General features: G+C 35.5%; 1 protein-coding gene across 3 annotated transcripts in view; it reads right to left on the bottom strand.

Annotated features, from left to right (window-relative positions):
- Positions 1-22,727, bottom strand: part of thsd7ba (thrombospondin, type I, domain containing 7Ba) — a 204,651-nt gene that overhangs the window by 35,893 nt on the left and 146,031 nt on the right. For all 3 annotated transcript variants that reach the window (XM_028024089.1, XM_028024091.1, XM_028024090.1), the window contains 2 exons: positions 16,391-16,657; positions 15,958-16,136 (listed from right to left, as the gene is read on the bottom strand). In XM_028024089.1, coding sequence (XP_027879890.1) covers positions 15,958-16,136; positions 16,391-16,657 — 446 coding nt within the window. The remainder of the gene's footprint in view (positions 1-15,957; positions 16,137-16,390; positions 16,658-22,727) is intronic.

Here is a 22,727-nt window from a genome sequence, read left to right as displayed (position 1 = left end):
TTTGAAGTAGAGGATTTCTCTTCAGATCTCTGTCATTGTGACTGACTTCTAAAAGTCTGTTGCTTCTGCTGTAAGCAGGATGATGCAGAGGAGAAAAATACCCCCGGTGGTATCTATTCTCCAGCAATGATGACCTCTCAACATAATCAACAAACGAGCAAGATAAATAATTTAGACAAAGCTTACAGAAAATATATACATTTGAGTTCAGAGCAAAACTGTTCCTGTGAAAATAAAACCTTTTTTTTTTTTTGCGTTTTTGTTTGAAAGCTTTTCACAAAGTTTGATAATTGTTTTCATTAAAAAATATGTCATAAAGCAACAAAGTATTATCTAATTTTGAAGTGGTATAAAAATTATAAATGGAATTTAAAAGTGTTTTTACTAAAAATTTGAAAAGTGCATTTTAATGTGACCCCTTTACTCTGAAGTCCTTAAATAAAATCTAATAAAGGAATACGCAGATAAGTCTTTTGAATTACTAGTGTTATGTGATCTACTATATTTGGCTGTATGAGGGACAATTAGTATTTGAGAATTATGAATAGACCCACACAAACAGAAATGTACCATTCCCGGTATGCCACTGGATATAAATCGGACTATTTGGTATCAAAAAGAAAGAAATATGTTAATCTATACTGAATTTAGCTTTATTGGATTTGATATATTTGGGTAGAATTGTGATGTTTTATGTTGTGAACTGGCTTGAGATGACATTTGTTGTGAACTTACATAACAAAACTAAACTCTACTGAAAACTGAATAAAATGAAGATTGAAAGTTGTCTCATATTTTCTCAGTAACATATCAAATACTATCTCTAGTATTATTTACTTTAAAGGTAGTCAGAACCAGTTACAATGCACAGCTTTCCAACCCAAATGACGTTCTGTTCTCGTCTTTGGCCACACAACGTGCTTTTCGTCCTTGTGTTTTCTACGTGACTGCCTCTGTTTTATTACTGTCGTCCTGTCAGATTTGTCATCACCCAGGATGTGGAACAAACACGGGCCAACACTATTTACAGTATGTTTAATATTAACGTAGACCTAGGTCTGTAGCTGCTCTCCAGCGAGGCAATAGCATGACTTTCTGTAATTACAAAAACTGATTGGCTATCAAGCCCATAAAATAATTCCCCTTTCTTGTTTGCTTTTGAATTTATTATGGTGAGTCAGTTTAACAAGACCTGAATACATTAGCAAATATAGTTTACAAGCACTTAACCCTGTAGCACAACAACTGTGGTCAAACATCTTTAACACATGATGTCAAGCCTGCCTGACTTTTTAAATTCAAGTTAATGAAGAGAAATTGAATATTTGCCAGAGATCTCTGGAAACCCAATCACTTGACACATCAATTGAAACAACATGCAATGCAAATAAAGTAGATCTCAGCAATGTTTGTAATGTTGATGTCTTGGAAACAGCCTAAATTCATGAGAGAAAGAATGGCAAAGAAAAAAATAAATAAATATATAGACTCATATTCTTTGTGTTTCTAAAATTACCTGGATTTAACCCATACAGCTTAATTCCTGAACACTGTCATTGCATTATTCCGCAGAACATAGAACATTTGCAAAATGAATGATGAATAAAGAAACATTTAAAGCTCAGAAACTGTTACATGTAAACATTTGTGTATAAAGACAGTGACATACCTAAAATGTGTAATCTGTGAAAAAATCTAGCTCACCACCTTCTCCAACTTTGTGAGCTGTCATCTGCAGAAATGCACCACTCCCGATCAAAAACAACCAATCAGAGCCAGGAGGAAATTCTTAGCGCTGACTATCATGCTCATGTACATGCTCCTTAATTTACTAATGGTAGAGAAACTTATTGTCCCAGGAAAAGTGTTTATCCACTGTCATCAGTGTCCATGCTAAATATTTGGAGCATTCATGGCAGGCTCAGTTGTGGTAAGCCAGTTGTAGCAAGGCGGGAGGGTGTAAGCAGCACACACACTAGAATGATTGACAATGTTAAGGCCCTCCTCCTGGCTCTGATTGGTTGTTTTTGACCAACGGTATTTCTGCAGTTAGTACTGGGAACAATGTGAGAAGGCGGAAGAGCTTCATTTTGTTTTCACAGATTACCTGGTTAAATCTGTAATGACAGAATGATCATTTTAATGTAGAAAAATAATATTTTAATAAAAGTTACATATTGCAGCTTTAAACAGTGATGTAAATGTATGTTTTCAGCTGCACTCTGCAGAGCTCTTTCTCCTTTCACCTCTCCGTCTTTCTGTTGGAGAGCATTTTTCCCAACTCTGTATAAGAGTGCCTGTTTTGTGCTTGGTTACCAGAAATGGAAGGATCAGAGATCAGAGTTCTGTACCACATGTCAAGCTGCAGGCTGCTTCTCATTTCCAACCCCCCTCTTCTATTTGTACAGACCTTCATCTCCACCAATGCAAGATTGTACACTCAGTTGCCAGTTCATTCCATTCTTGCCACCATTTGTTGTTTTGAATCTCCCCGTGCTCTTCCTAACCCTGCTCCTCGTTCTGCGACCACTTTTCACCAGCTTGACTCCACTATCCCCCACTCATCCTCTAAAACCATACCATTCCTCTTGCTGCTAAACTTGATCATGGTTTCCCCCTGCAATCTGCTCAGCGGTTTCTATTGTCTACATCTCTATTTAGCCGAGCTGTTTTCCTACATCTATTCGTAAAATCAACAAATAAGTGCTTCCCAGTGAAAAAGCATCTCTGAGACTAGCAAACCTTAATAAAAAATATATTAAGGTTTGCTATATATATATATATACCTTAATATCATTATCTGAAGTTTTCTGCCTGTTTTTCTTTGCATTTGTACGAGGTGTGTCTGCTATCTCTGGTCATTTTTATCTCGACAGGTGTGAAGTAGCTTAAAGGAGAGGATAGATTTGTCTGTCACACCTACTCACAACATAAAGGCTTTTAGGATGTGATAGTCCTACCAAGAAAATCTGTCTGTTTCCCTATGTATATATTTTGTACATAAGTTTTTTTTGCTTCTTTGCTCTCTCAAAGAAGAGAAATAGGCAACCATCTGCATGTTCTCACACTTTCTGTTGGATTTAAATACAGTCTTTATTTATACTGTACATACAAATTTAGCACCAACAATTTACGCTTATTCTTTTATACATTTGGGAGCTTGTAATTTATATACAATTTCTGACAGAATTGCATACAGAAGGCTCGGATAGTATTATTTTCAAAGACATAAATCTAGCTAATTCTCCCTTTGGAATGCATGTAAAGGCCACATGGTAACTGAAATGCACAGAGAGACGTAGCTATTATGGTAATAAAATACAAACACTGAGTGCAACATGATATTAAAGTCAGTGATGTTACTTTCTTATGTTATTTTAATGTTCACTCCTACGTGTAATGAAATATTTTCTTATTAGCACATAATAGAAACTATTGATCTTTAAAGCTGAGACCATCTATACCTCAAAGAATTAAAGACGCTGTAAAGTGTAAATATTTTGAAGAGCAAATGTCAGTATTATTCCAATTTGAATGTCTTATGCCCGTAGAAAGAAATCTTTTATTAGCTAGCAAACAGAAGAAAAATGCAACATGCCTTCACTAGTGTCTGCCACTGCTCAAGACCAGAGGTATTTCCAGATTTGCGCAATTTAACAAAAACTTGTTTTTTTTATGTTAAATTTTTTTAATTGATCACTCCACAACTTAAAATGTACAATCATTTTAGACAATTTAGACATTTTACACAAATGATCTGCAACATTTTTGGTCAACCGCATAAAATTAGGTTTTAAATAACAATAAACATCCAATATTGTTGAATATCGGCTTACTGTACAGGTTACTTAGTTGTATAACATATTTGTGTAAATTTGACTTTTTTCAGATTGACTTCAGTTATTTACTACAGTACATTATCAACATTACCAGTTCACCTGGTCATGTTGGGGTGGGGGCATACCCTCATGTTGAGTATGATGGATTATATAGTATGGTGGCCCCAGTAGATTATATATTAGGCTGCCCCTACTGTTGACTCATGGTTGCTAAAAACTTTACAAGACTGACTGATTTTAGTGACACAGTGGGTGGAAAATATTGAATAAAATGTTGTGCTACATGACTGACTTTATTTTCACTCTTACATTTAACTTTATGACACACAAAATTACAAGTGGATCGTTAATATTGGTTATAAGGTTTACATTGGAGCACTGGAAGAGCATCTTCCAGATGCGTACCTTCTTCAACGAGTCAACCAGGCTTCAGGCTCTGAGTTGAAATTGATAAGAGTGTCAAAATGATCCGATCGCTATCCGCGGTTCTGATCTACTTTGAATGTGTGTTGTTTCAAAAATTAGTGACCAGTAGCCTGATGTTTCTGTTGTTCTCTTGGTTTGTTGTACTTCATGTCAGATAGATTTCGCTCTCGGTGGTGGTGAAACTGCGGGCATGTCTATGTTGTAAAGTTAAATGATCATGAGCTTTATTATTTGGGTATAAAGGGCCCGGTCATTAGCCCTGCCCCCCGCCAGACTCTGACTTGTTCCGCTAGTGTGTTGAGCTAACTATAAATTAAATGATGAATACATCAGTAATGTCACCTGAACTTTGGAGCAAATGAAGCTTGAATGACGTTATAATCCTGGAGCTTTGCTTCTTTCCTGTTTTATCGTCCCTTGTCATGTCAGCTGTACTAAGGAAGGCGTACAAAAATCCAAACAGAGAAGGTCAAGATAAAATGTTGGACTGCTAAAACTTATAAATAGGAAAAGGAAATGATGATTGTCATATTTCAAAGCAGCAGGAAAGAGCTGCTTCTTCCTCTGTAGGTGGTGAAATGTGGCATAACAGCAGCTGTCAAAAGCACTTCTCGGTGCACATAGTAAAAAAAAAGTGGTGCATGTGGCTGACACATTTGTCCTCTCTGTCACTCACTATGTATTTAAGATTAAAAAAGAATAAGTTGATATATTGGATGTCACAGCATCCCCGGACATAAGGTTTACAACATCAATTTAGTTTTTTGTGCTTTTTACCATAAAGTCAGATATTTTATGCAAAGCAGACATAACATAATCCACAAAAAATGGGGAAAAAAATAGCCACATGATTCAGTGTTTTGCATGATGACTCATAGTTGCCTGTTGTCATAGTAACATGATAACAAGACACACTCATAGCTTAGATATTAAAAAGTCTAAAATTACTGAATTTGATGTTAAGCCTTAAGAAGTTGTAGACATTATAGACGTTGTGGCTGCTGAATGAAAAAACATGTTTATTCTTTCCAGTTTTAGATTTATAAGTGAAAAAAACGACAATTCTGCTCTAAATCTGGGCTGTCTTTCTCCACTTATGAAATTTTGCATTATTGAGCTTTTTGTAGCTATTAAAATGCTTCTGGACATTATTTTTCTTTTCATGTGTTGACATCACACAGTCACGAAAGATTCTATATTATTATATGTTATCTCTAAATCTGTGGTTTCCCTTTAATTTGCAGTAAAACAAGTTTATATCGGTATTATATTAAAGGTTGAATTTTTCAGAGTACCTTTAACAGATTGCCCTGAAGGAGTTCTATGATCTGCAAAAATTGTGAGAACCAATTTGCTCTTGTAATTTTCTATGTTTCAGATAGTCTATTGAAAGTGACCACTTCATTCACCCTGTCAGAGCAGGAAAATTGTTTTGTACTGTGCCTTGGCAATTCTACCACTGAACTCAGAAGAGTCTGTCTCTCAGATGTGGGTAATTTTAAAAGTTCTTGATGTTCTCGACTAATTAGCATCACAACATCAGAGCTCTCCACTTAGAATGTATACAATTTATTATAAAATAGCTCTGACAGCACATGGTAATGACTTCCGGAACATGTTTAAGCCCTCATTACAGTAAAAACAAAAGAGCTGTCGAGCATCAAAAAGTGCTTAATTTTCACCCATGCTCCTTTTAGAAAATGTCAAGGGAAGGGATGTTAAAGAACAACATAATCTTCTTCTAGACTGGATTCCCAACCAGATTGCAGTAAATGAACGCATCAAGTTCAGCAGGTTTGACCAATTAGCGCAAACACCAATAACTGAAGTTCCTTTTCTAATGAGGCTTTACTTGAAACACAAAGAGCAACATCTGTCAAAATGAATCTTGTCAAAGGACATTTTCATCAATAGGTGATGATAGAGATTTTGAAAGACAGAGAAATGCTTCATACCTTCAAAAGAACCAGTGAGAAATGAAGTGCATTGACTGTTAAATATGTATTGAACCAAATGCAGTCTAAACAAACTGCGCTCAAAAGATTTGTTCCGAGTCTCAAGTTTATGACAATTATCCCTGACACTGATCAAATGTATGTAATCTTCTGAATTTGAAGAAAGTTACAAAAATATCTTTAAAGATGATCTCCCTAAGTTTTCTGGCAACATTTTGGTGATTCTAACTAATGTAAAAGTAGAGAATTATGAACTGATTTAACCTCAAACAGTGAAGAAAAATGTGTATGCATTTTTTTATTCATTGTATGTAAATACCTAGAACATAGTGTGGTAAGATATGAACTAAATAGATAGGGAAGATTGAAACTGTTAAAAAAATATGCCTTAGAAACTTGACAAAAACCCCCACAAAGCTGGTAAAATTGCTTAAAGGTATCGATGTAGAAAAAGGATTGATCCTCTTTGTGGCCATATGGCAGAATCATTTCATTTGTGAGCTATGCTGACAATTATACACTGAGTATGTTCTTGGCTCAACACAAAATGATCTCAAAATTATATCTGTGCTAAGCAAATAACACAACAAGGACGAATTCAAAGAGTAAATGAATGGAATACAAAACCAGAAATGCCTTAACTGCAACTATCGACATGGGAACAGTCGTTTCTTGTTGCAGATCTAATGTAACGCTTGAAATGGGGTGTACTGGTAAATGTTTTGTTTGTGTGTGTGTGTTGCTGCATACATAAAACTGTTTTGTTTGTGAACATACCAATGCTTCCAACATTTTTACCCTATGTTGTCCTGCTTTGATCGCTGTTAAACAAAAAAAAAAAAAAACATGACACAAAGACATGACCGTGACAAAATCAACTATTACTGTCTTGAAGATGACTTACTAAAACATTTGGAAACAAGAAAAAACAATTGCCAGATTTGACTGGTTTTAGTGAATGTTTTATGTGATTTATCTTTCTGTGTGTGGTTATTTTCTGCATACCCTGGTGGTTCTATTGTTACCCAAGAGATATGCCAAAGACTTGTGCATCAATAAGCTTATCTTTAACAGAGCTTATTACATCAGCCTGCTACACAGAACTTCCCCCAATAGCAACAGAATAAAGCTAAAAATGACAAAGAATCATGTATTTATGTCTTGTATCCAGAAGGATGACACAAAGCAGAATATCATCTCATCATGATTAAACAGCATCATATGTGCAGTTAATGTTCTTCAAAAAAAAATGTTGGAATACTAAAAATCTATCTATATGACCAAATGCATGACTCTTCAGGCATGTTTTCTTGTAATGGAAACTCTGCCAACAGCACCAACAGCCTTAATGCTCAATTGCCAGGCACACCGACAGCCCAGTGAAGGGAGCCAAGACATCGAATCATGACATGAAAGCACCAAATGCTTAATTTGTTGATGCAGGGAGATTGACAGAGGACTGTTGACAACAGACGTACAAACAGTAGAAAAAATAATAAAACATTCAGGCACATCAGCAAAAACCCAACGGTATCAACAGAGAAGTTTTAGTTTGTGAACAACCCTAATATTAGATCTGTCATTGCTTGGAGTCACAGAATATTGTCAACAGCTGTGGAGGAATATGTTGCTCAGACATGATTATTGCCTCCATGGATCTGTGCTGAAGTGGCATGACAAGACGGGTAAATCTCAAGCTCAGTCAATAAAGATTTCTGAAGAGAAAAAAAACAAGCAGAGCAAAACTGACTTAACACATCAAGAAAAGTTTGTTTCAACCCACCATAGAAAGAGACATGCTGTGATTTGTGTTTACAATTTGAGACATTTAGGAGAGACACAGTGTCAAGATAAATTGTTTACAGTCATGTAATATAGTAGCCCACTCTGCTATACGGTACCACCTTCTTTAATAATATTTTAAGATAAACTGCATTATCATTTGTTCTTAAACCACTGGGATGCTATAAATTCTAATTATCCCCCAATTATCCTCCTTAAGACTCTCCCATTCTGGACGTAAAACTAAGTAGTAGGCGTACGGTTATGTGGTTGTGGGATATTCATTTTCACACACACCTCAGATCACCCCACCTCCTTAGATAGATAACTAAGTGAGTGATTAACAGAGAAAATGCCACACCTTTTTGCAGACAGCCTCCTCTGGGGACAATGACTTTCCATTTTCCATCCATGAGTTATTAGGTATTTGATTATCTTTGAAGGTATTTTGTGATATTTTGTGAATGTACATAACATCTTATCGCATCAGACAAACAGTCCTTAAAAGTATTTATGTACTCTGTGGATCCAAAAGCTGTATAACAGAAGTGAACTAGATGAAGTGAAATATCATTGCTGTTTTTTGGCATTACTGCATAAAACAAGCTCACAAACCTCTGACCAATCACACAACACATCACACTTGGTGTTCAACTTAGTTGAACACCAAGTTCAACCAAACTTGGTGTTGAGAAGGGGAGGCAGATCCCTCCCTGAGAACAAGATAATGCAACTTTGTCACACAACTAGGTCAAGGAGAACCAATTTCTATAGTTCTGGTGAAGGACAGGAGGACCTTCAGTATTAACTATCTCAATATGGCAACTACTTATGAGGGTACAGAGTTTAGCAATCTAGCTGACAGTGTGGGTTTTTTATATATATTTGTTAATAACACCAAGACCACAAACAAAAATAAACAAGCACACAAAAAAATATATATATTTCCTTTTTACTAGATTTTTAATACTGTAGGAATATTAATGATAATAATACAATCAATAATACGATAATTGGCTCCTGGAGTTGATGGAAAGTCAGTGTAGGTGTTGTAAAATGGAATAGATGGGATGGAAGGAGGGGGTCTGGGTGATGATACGGGTGGCAGACTTCTGAACCGTTTGAAGTTTATGGAGGCACTTCTGTGGGAGACCGTAGAGAAGAGAATTACAATACTCAAGACTGGAGGTGACTAGTCTATGAGCAAGGACAGCGATGAAATGAAGGTTGAAAGAGGGGCGGAGGCAATTTATGGAACAAAAATGGAAATAAGCACATGGGACAATATTATTAGTGTGGGATTGAAAGAAGACGATACTGTCATGGATGACACCCACATATACCTGAGGAGGAGATTGAGGACTGTCAATCAGGGAGACGTTATTGGTTTTAAAGAGGGCGGACTGCTGACAATTAGTAACATTTCAGTTTTATCTGAGTTTAGTTCTACATGGCAGAAAAGTACAGGTGGTAACAATTTAAGCCCGTGAAATATCCATGAAATCTTGATGCGAACTGAAATGTTGCACAACACAGCAGTTAAATGTGAAATCATATGAGAAGGGAAGCAACTGGCAAAACTCTGTTTTACATATAAAGCATGATAACACCATAAAAAACTGTTTAGAGATTTATGCTACACGTGAAAAAAAAATCCAAAATACACAAAGACACAAAAATGACAAAACTCAGGTAACAAACAATGAATGTTGTAGGTTCCATCGAACCTGGAACCTAGGACAGTTCCAGGTTCGATGGAGTGCAGATATTAACAGAATTAAAAAATAACTATGTGACTGGCACAGAGGCTGCCAGACAGTGCAGACAGTTCCTTTGTATTATGTGGAATGTGCATCCACCATTGGATAGCTTGACAGGAAACACATGTGGGAGTTATGATGAAATTCAAATGTCTCCTGTAATTATAGTTCCAATTTGTGTGTTTCTCTGGGAGCTCAGCTTTGACATCTGTGATTCTTCTATTATAATCTCTTAGGGCATCTTGTGTCTCCTGACTGGGATTGCAAAAATAAGAGTGTGTGGCCTACATTTATATGCCAAATGTTTTGTGTGTCTAAATTGTAAAAAAAAATACTTTAAGAAAACCATTACACTCTGAAAAATCTGAATCTGAGTGGTGTTTTTGCTAGGCCATAAGGCCCTCTTTGTGGATGATCCTCAACATGTGCTCACTTCAAATAAATAGGGGCTTTGCAGGATCATGGACCTTGCTCAGAAAATTGTGCATACTATTAATGCACAAAGTAATTGATTTTGTAAAAGTGTGCACATCCATTTGTCCATGCAAACTTTCCTCAATGCATCACAATCAGTTTAGAAATGAGTGTACTTGCTGGCTGTGGAGTGCTTTATAGCCTTTGTTCTACCAAAACCAAATGATAAAAACCAGCCAGCATGTTATCATCTGGCAAACAGCCTTCTAATCGGTGCATATACATTTAAATCATCCATGTAATATTAAAAAAACATACCAATCATTGTTGTATATAGTGCAGTGGGAGAAGGCTGTTTCAGCTAATGTGCACTCATGAGGTCAAGTAGAACAAGATCAAATATTATATGTGACATGTATATGTCAGATTTAAGCTATTTTAAAACTAGTAAATAATGGTTTGTTGTATGGGTGCGAAATGCAAACACAAATCAGTGAAGGGGCAAATTGAGAATGATAAAGATTGCATTTCAGGGAGAGCTTTACCAAAGCAATAGAAACTAAAGAGATAAATTGTAAATTCTCTACTTTATCTCTTTAGATGGAATCAATCTGAGAAAATATTGGTATTGGTATCAGATGTAAAAGTCTTAAACATATATTGGGTGCAGGCAATGATCTAGATGTCCTGGGTATTGTTAAATTGATCTTATTAAGGAAGTAAGACCTTAATTTGCAAAAAATGTTGCATAACAAAGTATCGTATTACAGTATGTATAAAGTAATTATATGCTAGAAGATGTGCTTGGCAGAATTACAACAATCCCTAAAGTTTAGATGTTGGCTTGAAACTTGGTAAGGAGTGCAGCTCTCAGTGGATATTTGACCTGTTTCAGAATGAGCAGTCCCAAAAAGCAGATACAAACATGAAGTTTGTATCTCATGGAGTTGTGGACGAAATCAGGATCCTAGACAGAATGACACTGCACAGAAGGAAAAAAAAGATAGTCCAATCCTCTAGATGTTGCACTCTTCCTCATTGACCAGCAGCGGAGCTATGAAAGGCTACATGGATATAAGTTTCACCACCTTAAATGTGTTCAACATGGACATGTTCTAACTAGCCATTCATTTCTCACACGTATCCAAAATTAACCTGTATGCCAACTTCTTCCTACTGTTGAATCGTGTTGTCAGTGCAGTCTAAATACCACCACCACCCGGGTGAATTTATCACCTTTGTGAAATATATTATCACTTTTCTGCAGTATAATTATCATGTTATAATGTGATAGTGTTCAAAAACGTATTTATTATCTGTGACAGCAACTCAATGAGGTAAATAAGGTTATTTCCACACTTCATTACATAAAACTATTCAAAATATATACATATTTTTTTTGTTCAGCCAGGATTACCCAAATTATTTCTGTTTCCTAAATAGTACACAGAATAGCTAAATTAAACAGTAGTAAGCAGAATAATGTGCATTTTTTTATTTGTATGTGTTATATTACTTGTCTCAAATTTATAATATTACCAAGATTATTATGCCACCCATTTAAAATTTCATAATTTATAATTGCAAGTTGAGACGGCCCAGATGATGACATCATCATAGATTAATTCACAATATCTCTGTTAATTAGAGGCAGAAATGACAACCTATTTTAAGGCAACATGTCAAACACATTTCTTCTTAGTGGCACATCATGATAAAAATAAAACTGGCATGATGTTACGAAAAGAAATCTGCAAAAGATCTATGCTCAGGATTGGACATGATTTCCAAATGTTGAAAGATGCCACGTTCATCTGCCATCACATCATACAGGAATTAGAGGGAATGAGAGGAATTCAGGAGGTGTTTTTGTATCAAATGTGCATTTAAGACTACAAGCAAAACACCCAGTGAATGTGATGGTTAAAGCTGGTAGGTAAAAATTAATATCCATGAGTCCTGTACTGACATAAGCTGAAAAAACTAAAAGTCCTAATTTTAAAAGCTAAGCAAAAATAGACAGTTTACTGTTTTCATATGCAGTCTGGGGGATTTTTTTTTTTTTTTAAGAAATATCTTGTGGTCTGAAGAAACTGAAATTGAAGTGTTTTAATATGATGACCATCAGTACACTGGAGGAAAAAGGGGAGACACATAAGCATGAAATCCGAATTGTGAAGTAAAAAAAAAAGCATTATGATGTGAGGTTAATTTGTTGCAGGTGGGCTGATGCACTTCATACAAAAAGTAACATTCAACTAAAATCTTGAAGTAGCATCTAAAGACATCAGATAGGAAGTTAAGGCGTGGGCACAAATGGATGTTTTGGATAAACAAGTACCCTAAGCTTGTTACAAAGTGGCTTAAGGACAACAAGGTCAGCGTTTTAGAGAGGCCATCATAAAACCCTCAGGGCAGAGCTGAAAAGGTGAAACTTGTGAAAGAATATCCAAAATGTTTGACCAAAATCATTCTGTTTAGAAAGGCAGTTTAAGAAAATAGTAAAGAATTATATGAACATTCTGAAATTTACAAAAAGTTAAAAAAAAAAAGTCTTAATATTGTGTCATTTACCAAATAGAAATAGTTTTTCCTAATTAAACTGAAACAAAGAGAAACATATATGTGACTGTATTTAATACAGTTAAAAAGAGGTTAAATCTCCGTATCTCCGTCTTTCTTTTACAAGGAAATTTTATCAGATTATTATATTTTTCAACAAAAAACCTAATGTAATGTTTTGCCCACGGTAGACAGCTTTTCTCCGCCAAAGAAAGTTTTCCTGGTTTCTAAGATAACAGCAATGTTGCCAAAGAATTATGTCTGAACTTCAGAAAGCAAAACAACAGGTGAGTTTGTGAAATTAGGAATATGACATTTCGGTAACCTTCACAAATACAACTAACTAAAATATGCAGATTTGGGGGATAAAGGTGGCTTGTGTATTTAGTATTATTCTACTAAAGTTAGTCTTTCAATTATTTCTCTCTCCATTTGTCAAAGAAGACCTGAGGGGGCGTTTCACATAGATGAATTATTCATGTGGATTAATTTACCAATTGTCTGATTTTTACTCCTGGAAAGAAAAAAAAATTAAAAAAAGGCCGCTACATAGAAATCACATTTAAACTCAATGCCTGTATTCCATGCAGCCCTTTTGACACTGCAACTATTTTTGCTTATTATTTCTATGTGGCCCTTCATCTCTCCAACTCTTATCTTTCTCCTAATCTTTCTTGCTCACTCAACCATTAGACGAGAGGATGACTTGTGGTGCTCTGTAAATTTCATCTCTGTCAAGCCAATCACTTCTGGCTACGGCTCAAGGGGGAACATCTGCTGGTGGGAGGGAATCTAGTCTTTGTCCGATGACTGCTTCTCAGTCAGCAAAAGCAGAGCAACTGTCTGTGAAAGACGAAGGCAACCGTTTGTGATAGAAATATTAACAATCACTCCAAAACCATAAGAGGGGCAGACTGTAGACACTAAATGTAGGTTTGAAATCTGAGCAAATTCACTGATATTTCAAGCAAGCTGCTTTCTCTTGCACCCTGTTGGGCCGCCTGAGGGAGTTTCTTGCTTAATGTAGCAGAATGGACAAATAACCTTACAGATCTATGCTTAGTGCATTAGTGTAAAGGTTGGGCTGTCTTTCCACCCACGTCTCAGGGAGATGTGCTTAACTCCAAATAGCCAATTTGGTAATGTTAACAACATACTGCACTCCACCCTCAGGATAACGCTACGAGCTCAAGGGCAACAAAGAGCTCATATTTCAGGAGGAGGGGTTATTACGGGGCATTAAAACAGGGCCCACACAGACATTGTTAGTGGGCACTTAACCATCTGTACACAACTCTCCACTGGAACGCGTATGAATATTTTTCACAAAGCCACGCCTCATCTCCATAGTGACCTCCACGAGCGGTAGTGTCCTTTTCCAGTCCATCCAAGCATAAAGGCAGCATTCATAAAACCCTTCCTCGCTTTAAACCATGACCCCCATGAGAGAAGTGCTGTTGCGGAGTATTCTGAAATGCAGAGAAAACCTGACTGTGGAATATCAACACCTCCCATCTGTCCACTTCTCTCCTCACTCTCTGCCTTTTCCCCGTTCTCATGTCACAGGAAGGGCATGTCGTGCAAGGCCAATGATTTAGTCTGACTGAAGACTCCAGGAAATGAACAGGTCACCCAGGAGTCCCACTGTCTGACGGGCAATAAAGCTTGTCATTGAAGTGTGAGCAGAATGCAACAAGTTCACTGAGATAGCGTTTAGATTAAAAACAAAGAGGATGAAGAAATATATTCAAAGAACATACTGCAAATATGTTATGAATTTAGATGGGAACTGACGTATATGCCATATTAATGTACCCGGTAAGATAATGTTATGCATGTCTTTGTAAAATATGATGTCCGGACAATTTTAGCATTAAGTAGGCTTACTGTCTGTCCTATCTGGATTCTGTTGTATGGATTTTAGAAAACTATGTTAATAAAGAAGAGAAATTTTAAAAAAATTGCTTTACTCTATGTAAGCTAAAATCTTGAGTTTTACTTAGTTTTAAGAAAAAGTTAGAAGCACTTTTTCAAGTGATTTGCAAAAGAATCTTTTCACACTTAGTCTTATTACATCAATAAAAAAAGTAACAAAGTAATGCATAATTGAAAAGTGGAGTGAAAAAGTTGTGTACAAATAAAAGTCTAAAAAGTGGAGCATGCATTTCTATTCAGCATTCTTTACTCTGATATCCTTATATCAGAGTAAAGTTTAAGGATATCAGGCCTTTTCCAACGATTCTGAAAAAGACCTAAGAGGTTGGTTAGAATTTGTGACATAAAAATGTAACATCCTGAATGCTGAGTAACACACCAGAAAGGCCAGGAATAACGTACTGATAGTTAAAACAGGGTTTTATAAGTAAAACAATTTCCAAGCTTAGGAAAATCTCGCTGAAATGTTCAACCAACCATCTAAAAAGGGGTAAGACACAACAGGAAAACCTCATCCTCCACTTAAACTGACAGACATACCAATAAGCTGTGAAGCAGCTTCCCCTTAATGGAAGCATGGGAAGAAAATAAATCATTGTTGAATGAAATCCACAAATAGACCCACTTATTACTTAACAGGAAACATTTTCAAGGAGGTACTCTGAATTGAGCCTTTTAGCCTATTTGTAAAAGGCCATGTCTGGCCTAAAACTAACACAGCATCCTGTAGAGATGTTTTTGTTCATCATAGTTAATAGGAGATGCAGAGCTTATCATAGGTCAATTAAAGAAAAAAATAAAGGGCGTAAAGTCTTAAGAAAGAGGTTTCCTTCCAGCAGCACAATTACTACATACACACAACCAGAGCGACACTGGAACTGGTTTAGGTCATGTGTTAGAATGGTCCACTCAAAGTGTAGAATCCAAACGAAAAAAACATAAAATTTATCTTAACAGAGGATATTTCAATCTGAAAGCAGACAAGCTATTTTGTAAAGTGAAAGGTGATTTTTCAAAGTATTGTCAATGGCAAGTGAGGATGAAAGCTGAACAAATGAATGGCATACTTTTTAGATTAACATTTAGAAAAACAATGCACCATTTTGTGGTGCATAGTTTTAGTCTATCACATTAATAATCTCAGTGAAATACGCAAAGGCTTTCTGAAGTAATGTTTTAAAACAAAGAAATTCAAGAACAACTGCAATAACGAATAACTGTTGGCTTGACCGTTTTATTTCTATATAAATGACGTGTTTTATAAAAGCACAAAGCCATCTTTACCTGGTTCTTCAAATCCAGCTTGGGGCACGGGCGTCCGCCGTTAAAGGCTTTCTCCCTGAGCCACTTAGACCTAATTTTCAGCCCGCTGCCACAGGAGGAACTGCATGCCGACCAAGAAGACCAATCGCTGAGCTTACAGTCCAGGGGGCAAGGGATGTGACAAACCTCCACGATGTAGCCTATAATTGAACAAAAAAATTCAGCCTGATTCAGAATAAGAAGGAGCAATCAAATCCCATATTTTTCCAGACTGATGGTTGCAAAGACGACTCCCTCCACAAGTAACAACTTCAGCCTATTGTTTGCCTAAAAAAATAATTAATTGGTAGAACTAGCAGATCTTGAAACAGTCAGGATTCATTTGTAAAAGAAGAGAAGTTGGAAACCCTCTATGAAGTTCATATAGCAGATAATTTTTGATATTCAATTATACCTGAGTCTGTGCAGAGCGTGGGGTTAACCAGATGTCCCCGCTGGTCAATGCAGGCCACAGCTCTGTAGCGGAGACCTTGGCCACACTCTTTTACCTCTCGGTGCCTCATCCAACCGTGCAGCGACTCAAAAACTGGAGGATTTGGAAGGATGCATGCAGACCAATTCCCAAATGGCTGAGACAAAAACTCATTACAGGGACAAGTCTGGTTCTCTTCCAGCGGGTACATATTCTCATTCAGGCAACGCTCCTTCTTTTTGCTACGGCCTAAGCAGAAAATAGACAAAACAATGAAACGTTGTGACAACAGGAGCAAGACTCAAGTTTTAATGAAGTTTGAAGAAAACAAAAAGGGTATAAACTTCTGAATACACAAACAGTTTATTTTTTGAGTTTGTATTCATTGGTAGGGAGCTAACAAACCCTGATTTTCAATTGGGGAACACAATGGTGAAATTGATATTAAATATTTATAACAATTTGAACTACACCAACTTGTTGCTAATTTATTCATAGCCATGCATTCTTAATATAACAATGTGGGCAGGTGGAGAGACTAGAATACACATTAGCAACTTATTGAGGGTGAAATGTTTGTTTAAATTAATGCCACTGTGGGAAATATCTCTACAATTATACAACTTCTACTTATTTAATATGTCCACAGAAGCCACCTGTATTGTGACTCAGCTAATATAATCACTGTGGTGAGACTCACTGGTTCGAGTTCTGCAGCAGACTTTGCAAGAATGTGAAATACTTTGGATATACAGCTACTTCACATTCTCAAACTTCTCAAAAATGTAAACCACATCTGAAACTCTCAAATGCATCAAAATGTCCCAGGAGCATAAAGTGTGTTTCTTATATTCATGTCGCTTAGAAATTTGCATGATGCATTTCTAGGAAGCAGTGTTACATTAGCATCTTAAATTAAACATTCACTAAGATTTGTTTGAATGAGTTTATTTGAGTAAAACTACATGCTAGCTGTCAAATGACCATCAAATCATCTGAAAGATTTGGATTTTCCTGTAGCAAATGTTGGAGTGTAAGTGTTGCTTAATGTAATTGAAGATCTTTCAGTTTCTTATTTCACAAAAGCAAATAGTGGCAGGAAAAATGTTTGTCAGTTTATTCAACGATCAACTTTACTGCAGCTCCTATCAACCGAAATGTAATTTTTTTCAGCAGAAGTAGAATAAATGAATTCCAAATCAGTTTAGTGCATCGTAATTAGGTGAAAGAAAGTATACTTCCTTTCTGTTAGATCCCTAAATAACCTGAGAGAACAACTGGTGTTGTTCGAAAGCATATAAAATTTTAATTTTCAATTTATGCTCAAAACCTCAAGGGCAAGCACATACTTGTTTTTCTTATATTGCTACACCACAGAGAACTGGACCCATGGGAATCTAAAGAATTACTTGTCTAGTTGCATTTTGTTTGTAGCTGAAAATTCTTTTCTTTGTCATGTAAATACTTTACTTTGTCAAATATTTATATAATCAACAATGGAAATAAACAACAAATTCCATATTTCACAATGATAAACAATAATTAGAACACAAGAAATTAGTTTTTTTCTTCTAGTTGTTTTCAGCTTTTATTTCTCTCTTTGTTGTTCACCTCTTTTCCCCAAGTTGTAGTTTATCAGTAATGATCAGAGACACACAATCCAGTAAAAGGGTTGACTACATAGATTCATAGATTCTTGGAAAAGAGTCAATTGTCTCTATTTGTTAAGAATTGGCTCTATATTAAATTCAATTACCAGTAACTGAATTGAACTGAATATCTTTGGGAAGGCTTCAATTCAAAGGATAAATTGAACTTTATTAGTATTTTGCAGCCTTCAGATTTTTTGAGAAACGTGTTTTCTTTAAATGCAAGTCTTAATCATCAAAAATTATAGAACTGAACACTTAGAATGCATCAGTCTGTTATTTATCTGCAAAGCTTTTTTAATATCAGCATACATATAATAGATTAATTTCAAAAGTAATTACTAAAAGGCCTTTGCGATAAAACAAAACTAACTGCATAAATATTTTTTTTCTTCATGTCTCCACTATAAATATTTGTTTAATTAAAATATAAATAAATTAAAAAAACATTATTCTGAGATTATTATGCGTTAATGTTTGTAAGTGTAATTTGAAAACATATGTCAACATTTTTAATGCATCTTAGACAACCAGCAATTTCCTGTAGCCTTTTAATTGACTTAGCCATGAATTTTAAAGGAGATGATTATAGAGCTTCCTGAAAATAGTTGTCAGCAATGTCAGGGCAAAGTGTTGTTTGGTTAAAGAATTATCAATAGGGCAATTATCTCAATGCCTGCAGGAAGAGGTTCTGACTTTATTTTTTTCCCTGTCCAGGTCTTTGGGACTCAACACCCTTTATGCCTTTCATGTTTCCCTACTTCAACACAAACACATTAATTTGATAGCTCATTATCAGAGGTCTGCTGAACTGAATGACCTACTGAGGGGATATTTCAACCATTTAATTCCTTCAAAAAATAAAATATGTCTCAGGATTTACAACAACCTGAATGAAGGCATTAACAAACTTCGCAATCATTCTCAGTCACTACTGAAACTGATTGAAAACACTTGAAGTGTATACTAGCCTCAACAACATAATTTGACTCCACCAATTTTCAGTTTGAAAGGTTTCTCTTCTCTCATGAAATATACTGTATACAGTGAATGTTAAACGTCAATATGCGTCTTTTATAATAGTCTTTGTGATAAATGACTCCAGCCATGTTAAAATGATTACAGAAACATGTAGGCAAACTAAAAGAATAATGTAGAGCAAAACTGTCATAATTGATCAAAAAGATCCCATTGTAACAAAGATATTATACAGGAAAAAGCTTGACGTGGCTCCGTGCAACATCCTCAGCACTGTGCTATAGCAGCACAGTGAAACAGCCACAAAACTCCTTTTAGATAATTGACTGAAAGACAAGCAGGTAACCAAGAGCAAATAAACTGGTGAATAATTGTCAAGTCAAGATGTGGGATGATGAATGATTCCAAGCAAAGGAAACTGTGTGCTGAAATCGAACAAAAAGATGAATCATGAAAAAATTAGTTTAACTTTGTAAACACATCTGCAACCAGCTTGGTGCAGCTTTTTTTTGTTTATTTGTTTTATTCATTTCCTTCTCACGGTTTGTTTTCCATTTGAACTGTGCATGTGGCAACTGTGGCTCAGTGTGTACTGTAGTTGTCCTGCAATTGGAACATTGTGGGTTTGATTTCAGCTTTCTCTCGTCTCTTGTTAATGTGACCCTGGGCAAGGTACTTAACCTTAAGCTGTCTGAAGTGCTTTGAGTGGTCAGAATAACTAGTAAAGTGGTGAATAAATTTAGTCCATTTACCATATTAAAGATGAACAAAGTTATGAAATAACATATTGGGATCTCACTTTTTTACATCATGTTTCCTACGGGTTGATTACTATTTTATATCTCCTTAAAATGCTCTGGCAAAGAAATAAACATAGTGACATTGAAATGTTGCATAAGATGTTCTGCTTCATTCCAAACAATTTTTGATACAATTAAATTTCCCTACATGTTCTTCACCTGCATGATCTGGCTAGTGTTCTACAGAACAAAAGACACATAAATGCACACAAAAGACAGACATGCTGGTTTATATTTATGAATATTCTTCATTCAGTGACACACCAAGGCTGTAGGGCAATGTTTAAAAAAAACTCAGCTGTCATCTTCTCTTCATGTCCTTGTCAATATTAAGCAAATAATTGATTTGATGAAAGGACAACACTCTCGACAGGGTTTCAAGACTCTGCATAGCAAGTAATAAAATCCTGCAACTGGCTCAATTTGATATTGAAAAGCAAAATATTTTGCCATACAGGCATTTATTCAACATACAGTAATGCTACGTTGTTAAATAGCTTTCTCAAAATATAAAACCCAAAAGATTTCCACAGGAGAAAGACATGAATAAAAAGTCATTGGCATTTGTCCTTCAGTAAACTAAAATACAAAAAGTGTATTTTAGATACAAATATTAAATAATGACCATAAACAGCCTCACATAATTCTTTGGTTTATTTTCAGTAAGAATTAAAAAGAGAAATGATTTTTCCAGTTGTAATGTCTCTTGTTTGGATGCATTTTAAGACAAATGTATAATCATCACCTAAAACTCAAGAACCCTGTTGTAGGAAAATTTCATTTAGGCTAACACCAACAAAAATGCTATTTAATAAAGGTACTAAATAGCATTTCTAAGATACTTTTGGAAATGTCAATATGTAATAAAACAACCGTCATTTAAGATCGTTGTGCTCATTTCTTGTGGTCAAAAATTCAACCCATAAACAACAAACACTGAGATAGGCTAATTATAATACAAAATCATGAATGTCAGGTCGATTGGTAGCTCTAAATTGTACTTATGAGTGAGTGTCTGCTTGGTTGTCTGTCCTGTTTTGTCTTTCGATTGGCTGGTAACTTGGTAAGTGTCTACCAACCCTCTAACCAAATGACTGTTGGATATAAGGACCAATCTCTTTGCTACTGATCAAAGATAAGCAGGTATTGACTTTGGAAGGATTATTATGCAAACACAGGATTTCTGAAAATCTGATAATACATGAGCCAATTTGAATGGGTATGTAAGACCTTGATTACAAAAAATAAAATAGAAAATATATTCTAATCATCATGATGAATAGCAGATACGTGTGAAAAATAAACACTTTGATCTTTGTTTTGACTCTTAAAATAAATAAATGTTTTGCCATTCAATAAATATGGTTCTGTTCTCTGGAGTATATGTTGGGAAAATCTCCTCTTTCATTTAGAGAGACAAGCTAATAAACTATCTTGTTTTAGCCTGGAGGCTGCACAGTGGCACAGTTCGTAGCACTGTTGCCTTGCAGCAAGAAGGTCCTGTGTTCCCGGCCTGTGGCCTTTCTGCATGGAGTTTCCATGTCGTTTCTGTACACACATGATTTTTTACCATCTAAATAAACTGATCCATCAATAAAATATTCTTATAAATCATCTTTTAGCCATACCAGATATAGCAGAAGTAGCAGTTTTATTCAGAAAGGGGCTTGAAAACTTGTGTAAAATAATACAAAAATAATAAAACTATCAACAAATATTAGGGCAAAAATTTAAATTAAACAAAATGTCATATTTAACTTGAACAACTTGTATATTATCTCAGCAAAAAATTAACTAAATTAAATTTTTTGATTTTTTTTTATCAAGTCAAACTAAAAATGCAATAAAATAAAGACATGGCTAGCTTAATATAAAATCATTTTATAAAAATAAACATAACTAGTGAAAGACAGCTAAAACCAAAGTGAACATTTTATTTGTTTTTAGTTCGGTTTTAAATGTTCAACTTTAATGTTAGTCAGGATGCTGCAGTCTCTTGACATTTTTCTTGTTAGAAGAGACTGTCCTAACTGGTGTGTATGCTTTCTTTCACCAAAATAATTTTTGTATCAGGAAATCCTGGGAAGACAAAACTGACAAAAAAGTGAACCCTGCATTGTTAACGTAAATTCATATCTGCATCATCAACATAGAAGTTTATTTGAACATTGTGAAGGTCGATGCTGGATATATCTGCTGAGAATATCTGACCAGAGCACAGAGATGGTCACATGACTGACAGAACAGGAACTGCAGTAGCATATAGAGTCTTTCTAAGTTTTCAACCCCTTAAATACTCAATTTCTTGAACCTATGCATATGAACATAGGTTCAAACTGTGTTTTTCTCATTGCCTGAATGGGAAACAGATTAGACATTAACACCTTCACAAAGAAGCACCAGATGGCATTATATTGTTTGCTTACTGATAGTGTTGAAATGGAGATTGTTATGGACTGGCTGTGAAGTTAAAAAGAATATCACATACCCATTAAGAACCAAATAGTAAGAGCTTTAATGAATTCAAATCCCTTAAGAATATACTAATTACAACATAACAGTCACAATCAAAGTAATTACTTTGTGTACTGTAAAACAAACTTGTTATTTGCAATTTATTGGCCTGCTCCAGAAGGAAAGAGCAGACAGAGAAGTAAAAATATGAAACAGTGAAAGAAGTGAACTCTTGCTCCTCTCATGCAGCCATATTTGTCTCATGGAACCAGGGTGTCGTCATCCTCTTGAGTTCACAGCCGCTGAGCTGCCCATCTGTTTCTGAAGTGGTTCTGATTGCAAACATTCCTCCCAGAGTGAGAATATGCTGCTGTCACATCGCAATCCACTAACAATCTGTTCAATCTACACCACTGCTGGTGGTTGATTGAAAAGTAC

This window comes from Xiphophorus couchianus, chromosome 7, assembly GCF_001444195.1.
Source record: "Xiphophorus couchianus chromosome 7, X_couchianus-1.0, whole genome shotgun sequence".
NCBI classification, from domain to species: Eukaryota; Metazoa; Chordata; class Actinopteri; order Cyprinodontiformes; family Poeciliidae; genus Xiphophorus; species Xiphophorus couchianus.
Note: the sequence above shows the minus strand (reverse complement) of the source record. Positions and strands in the feature narration are given on the sequence as shown.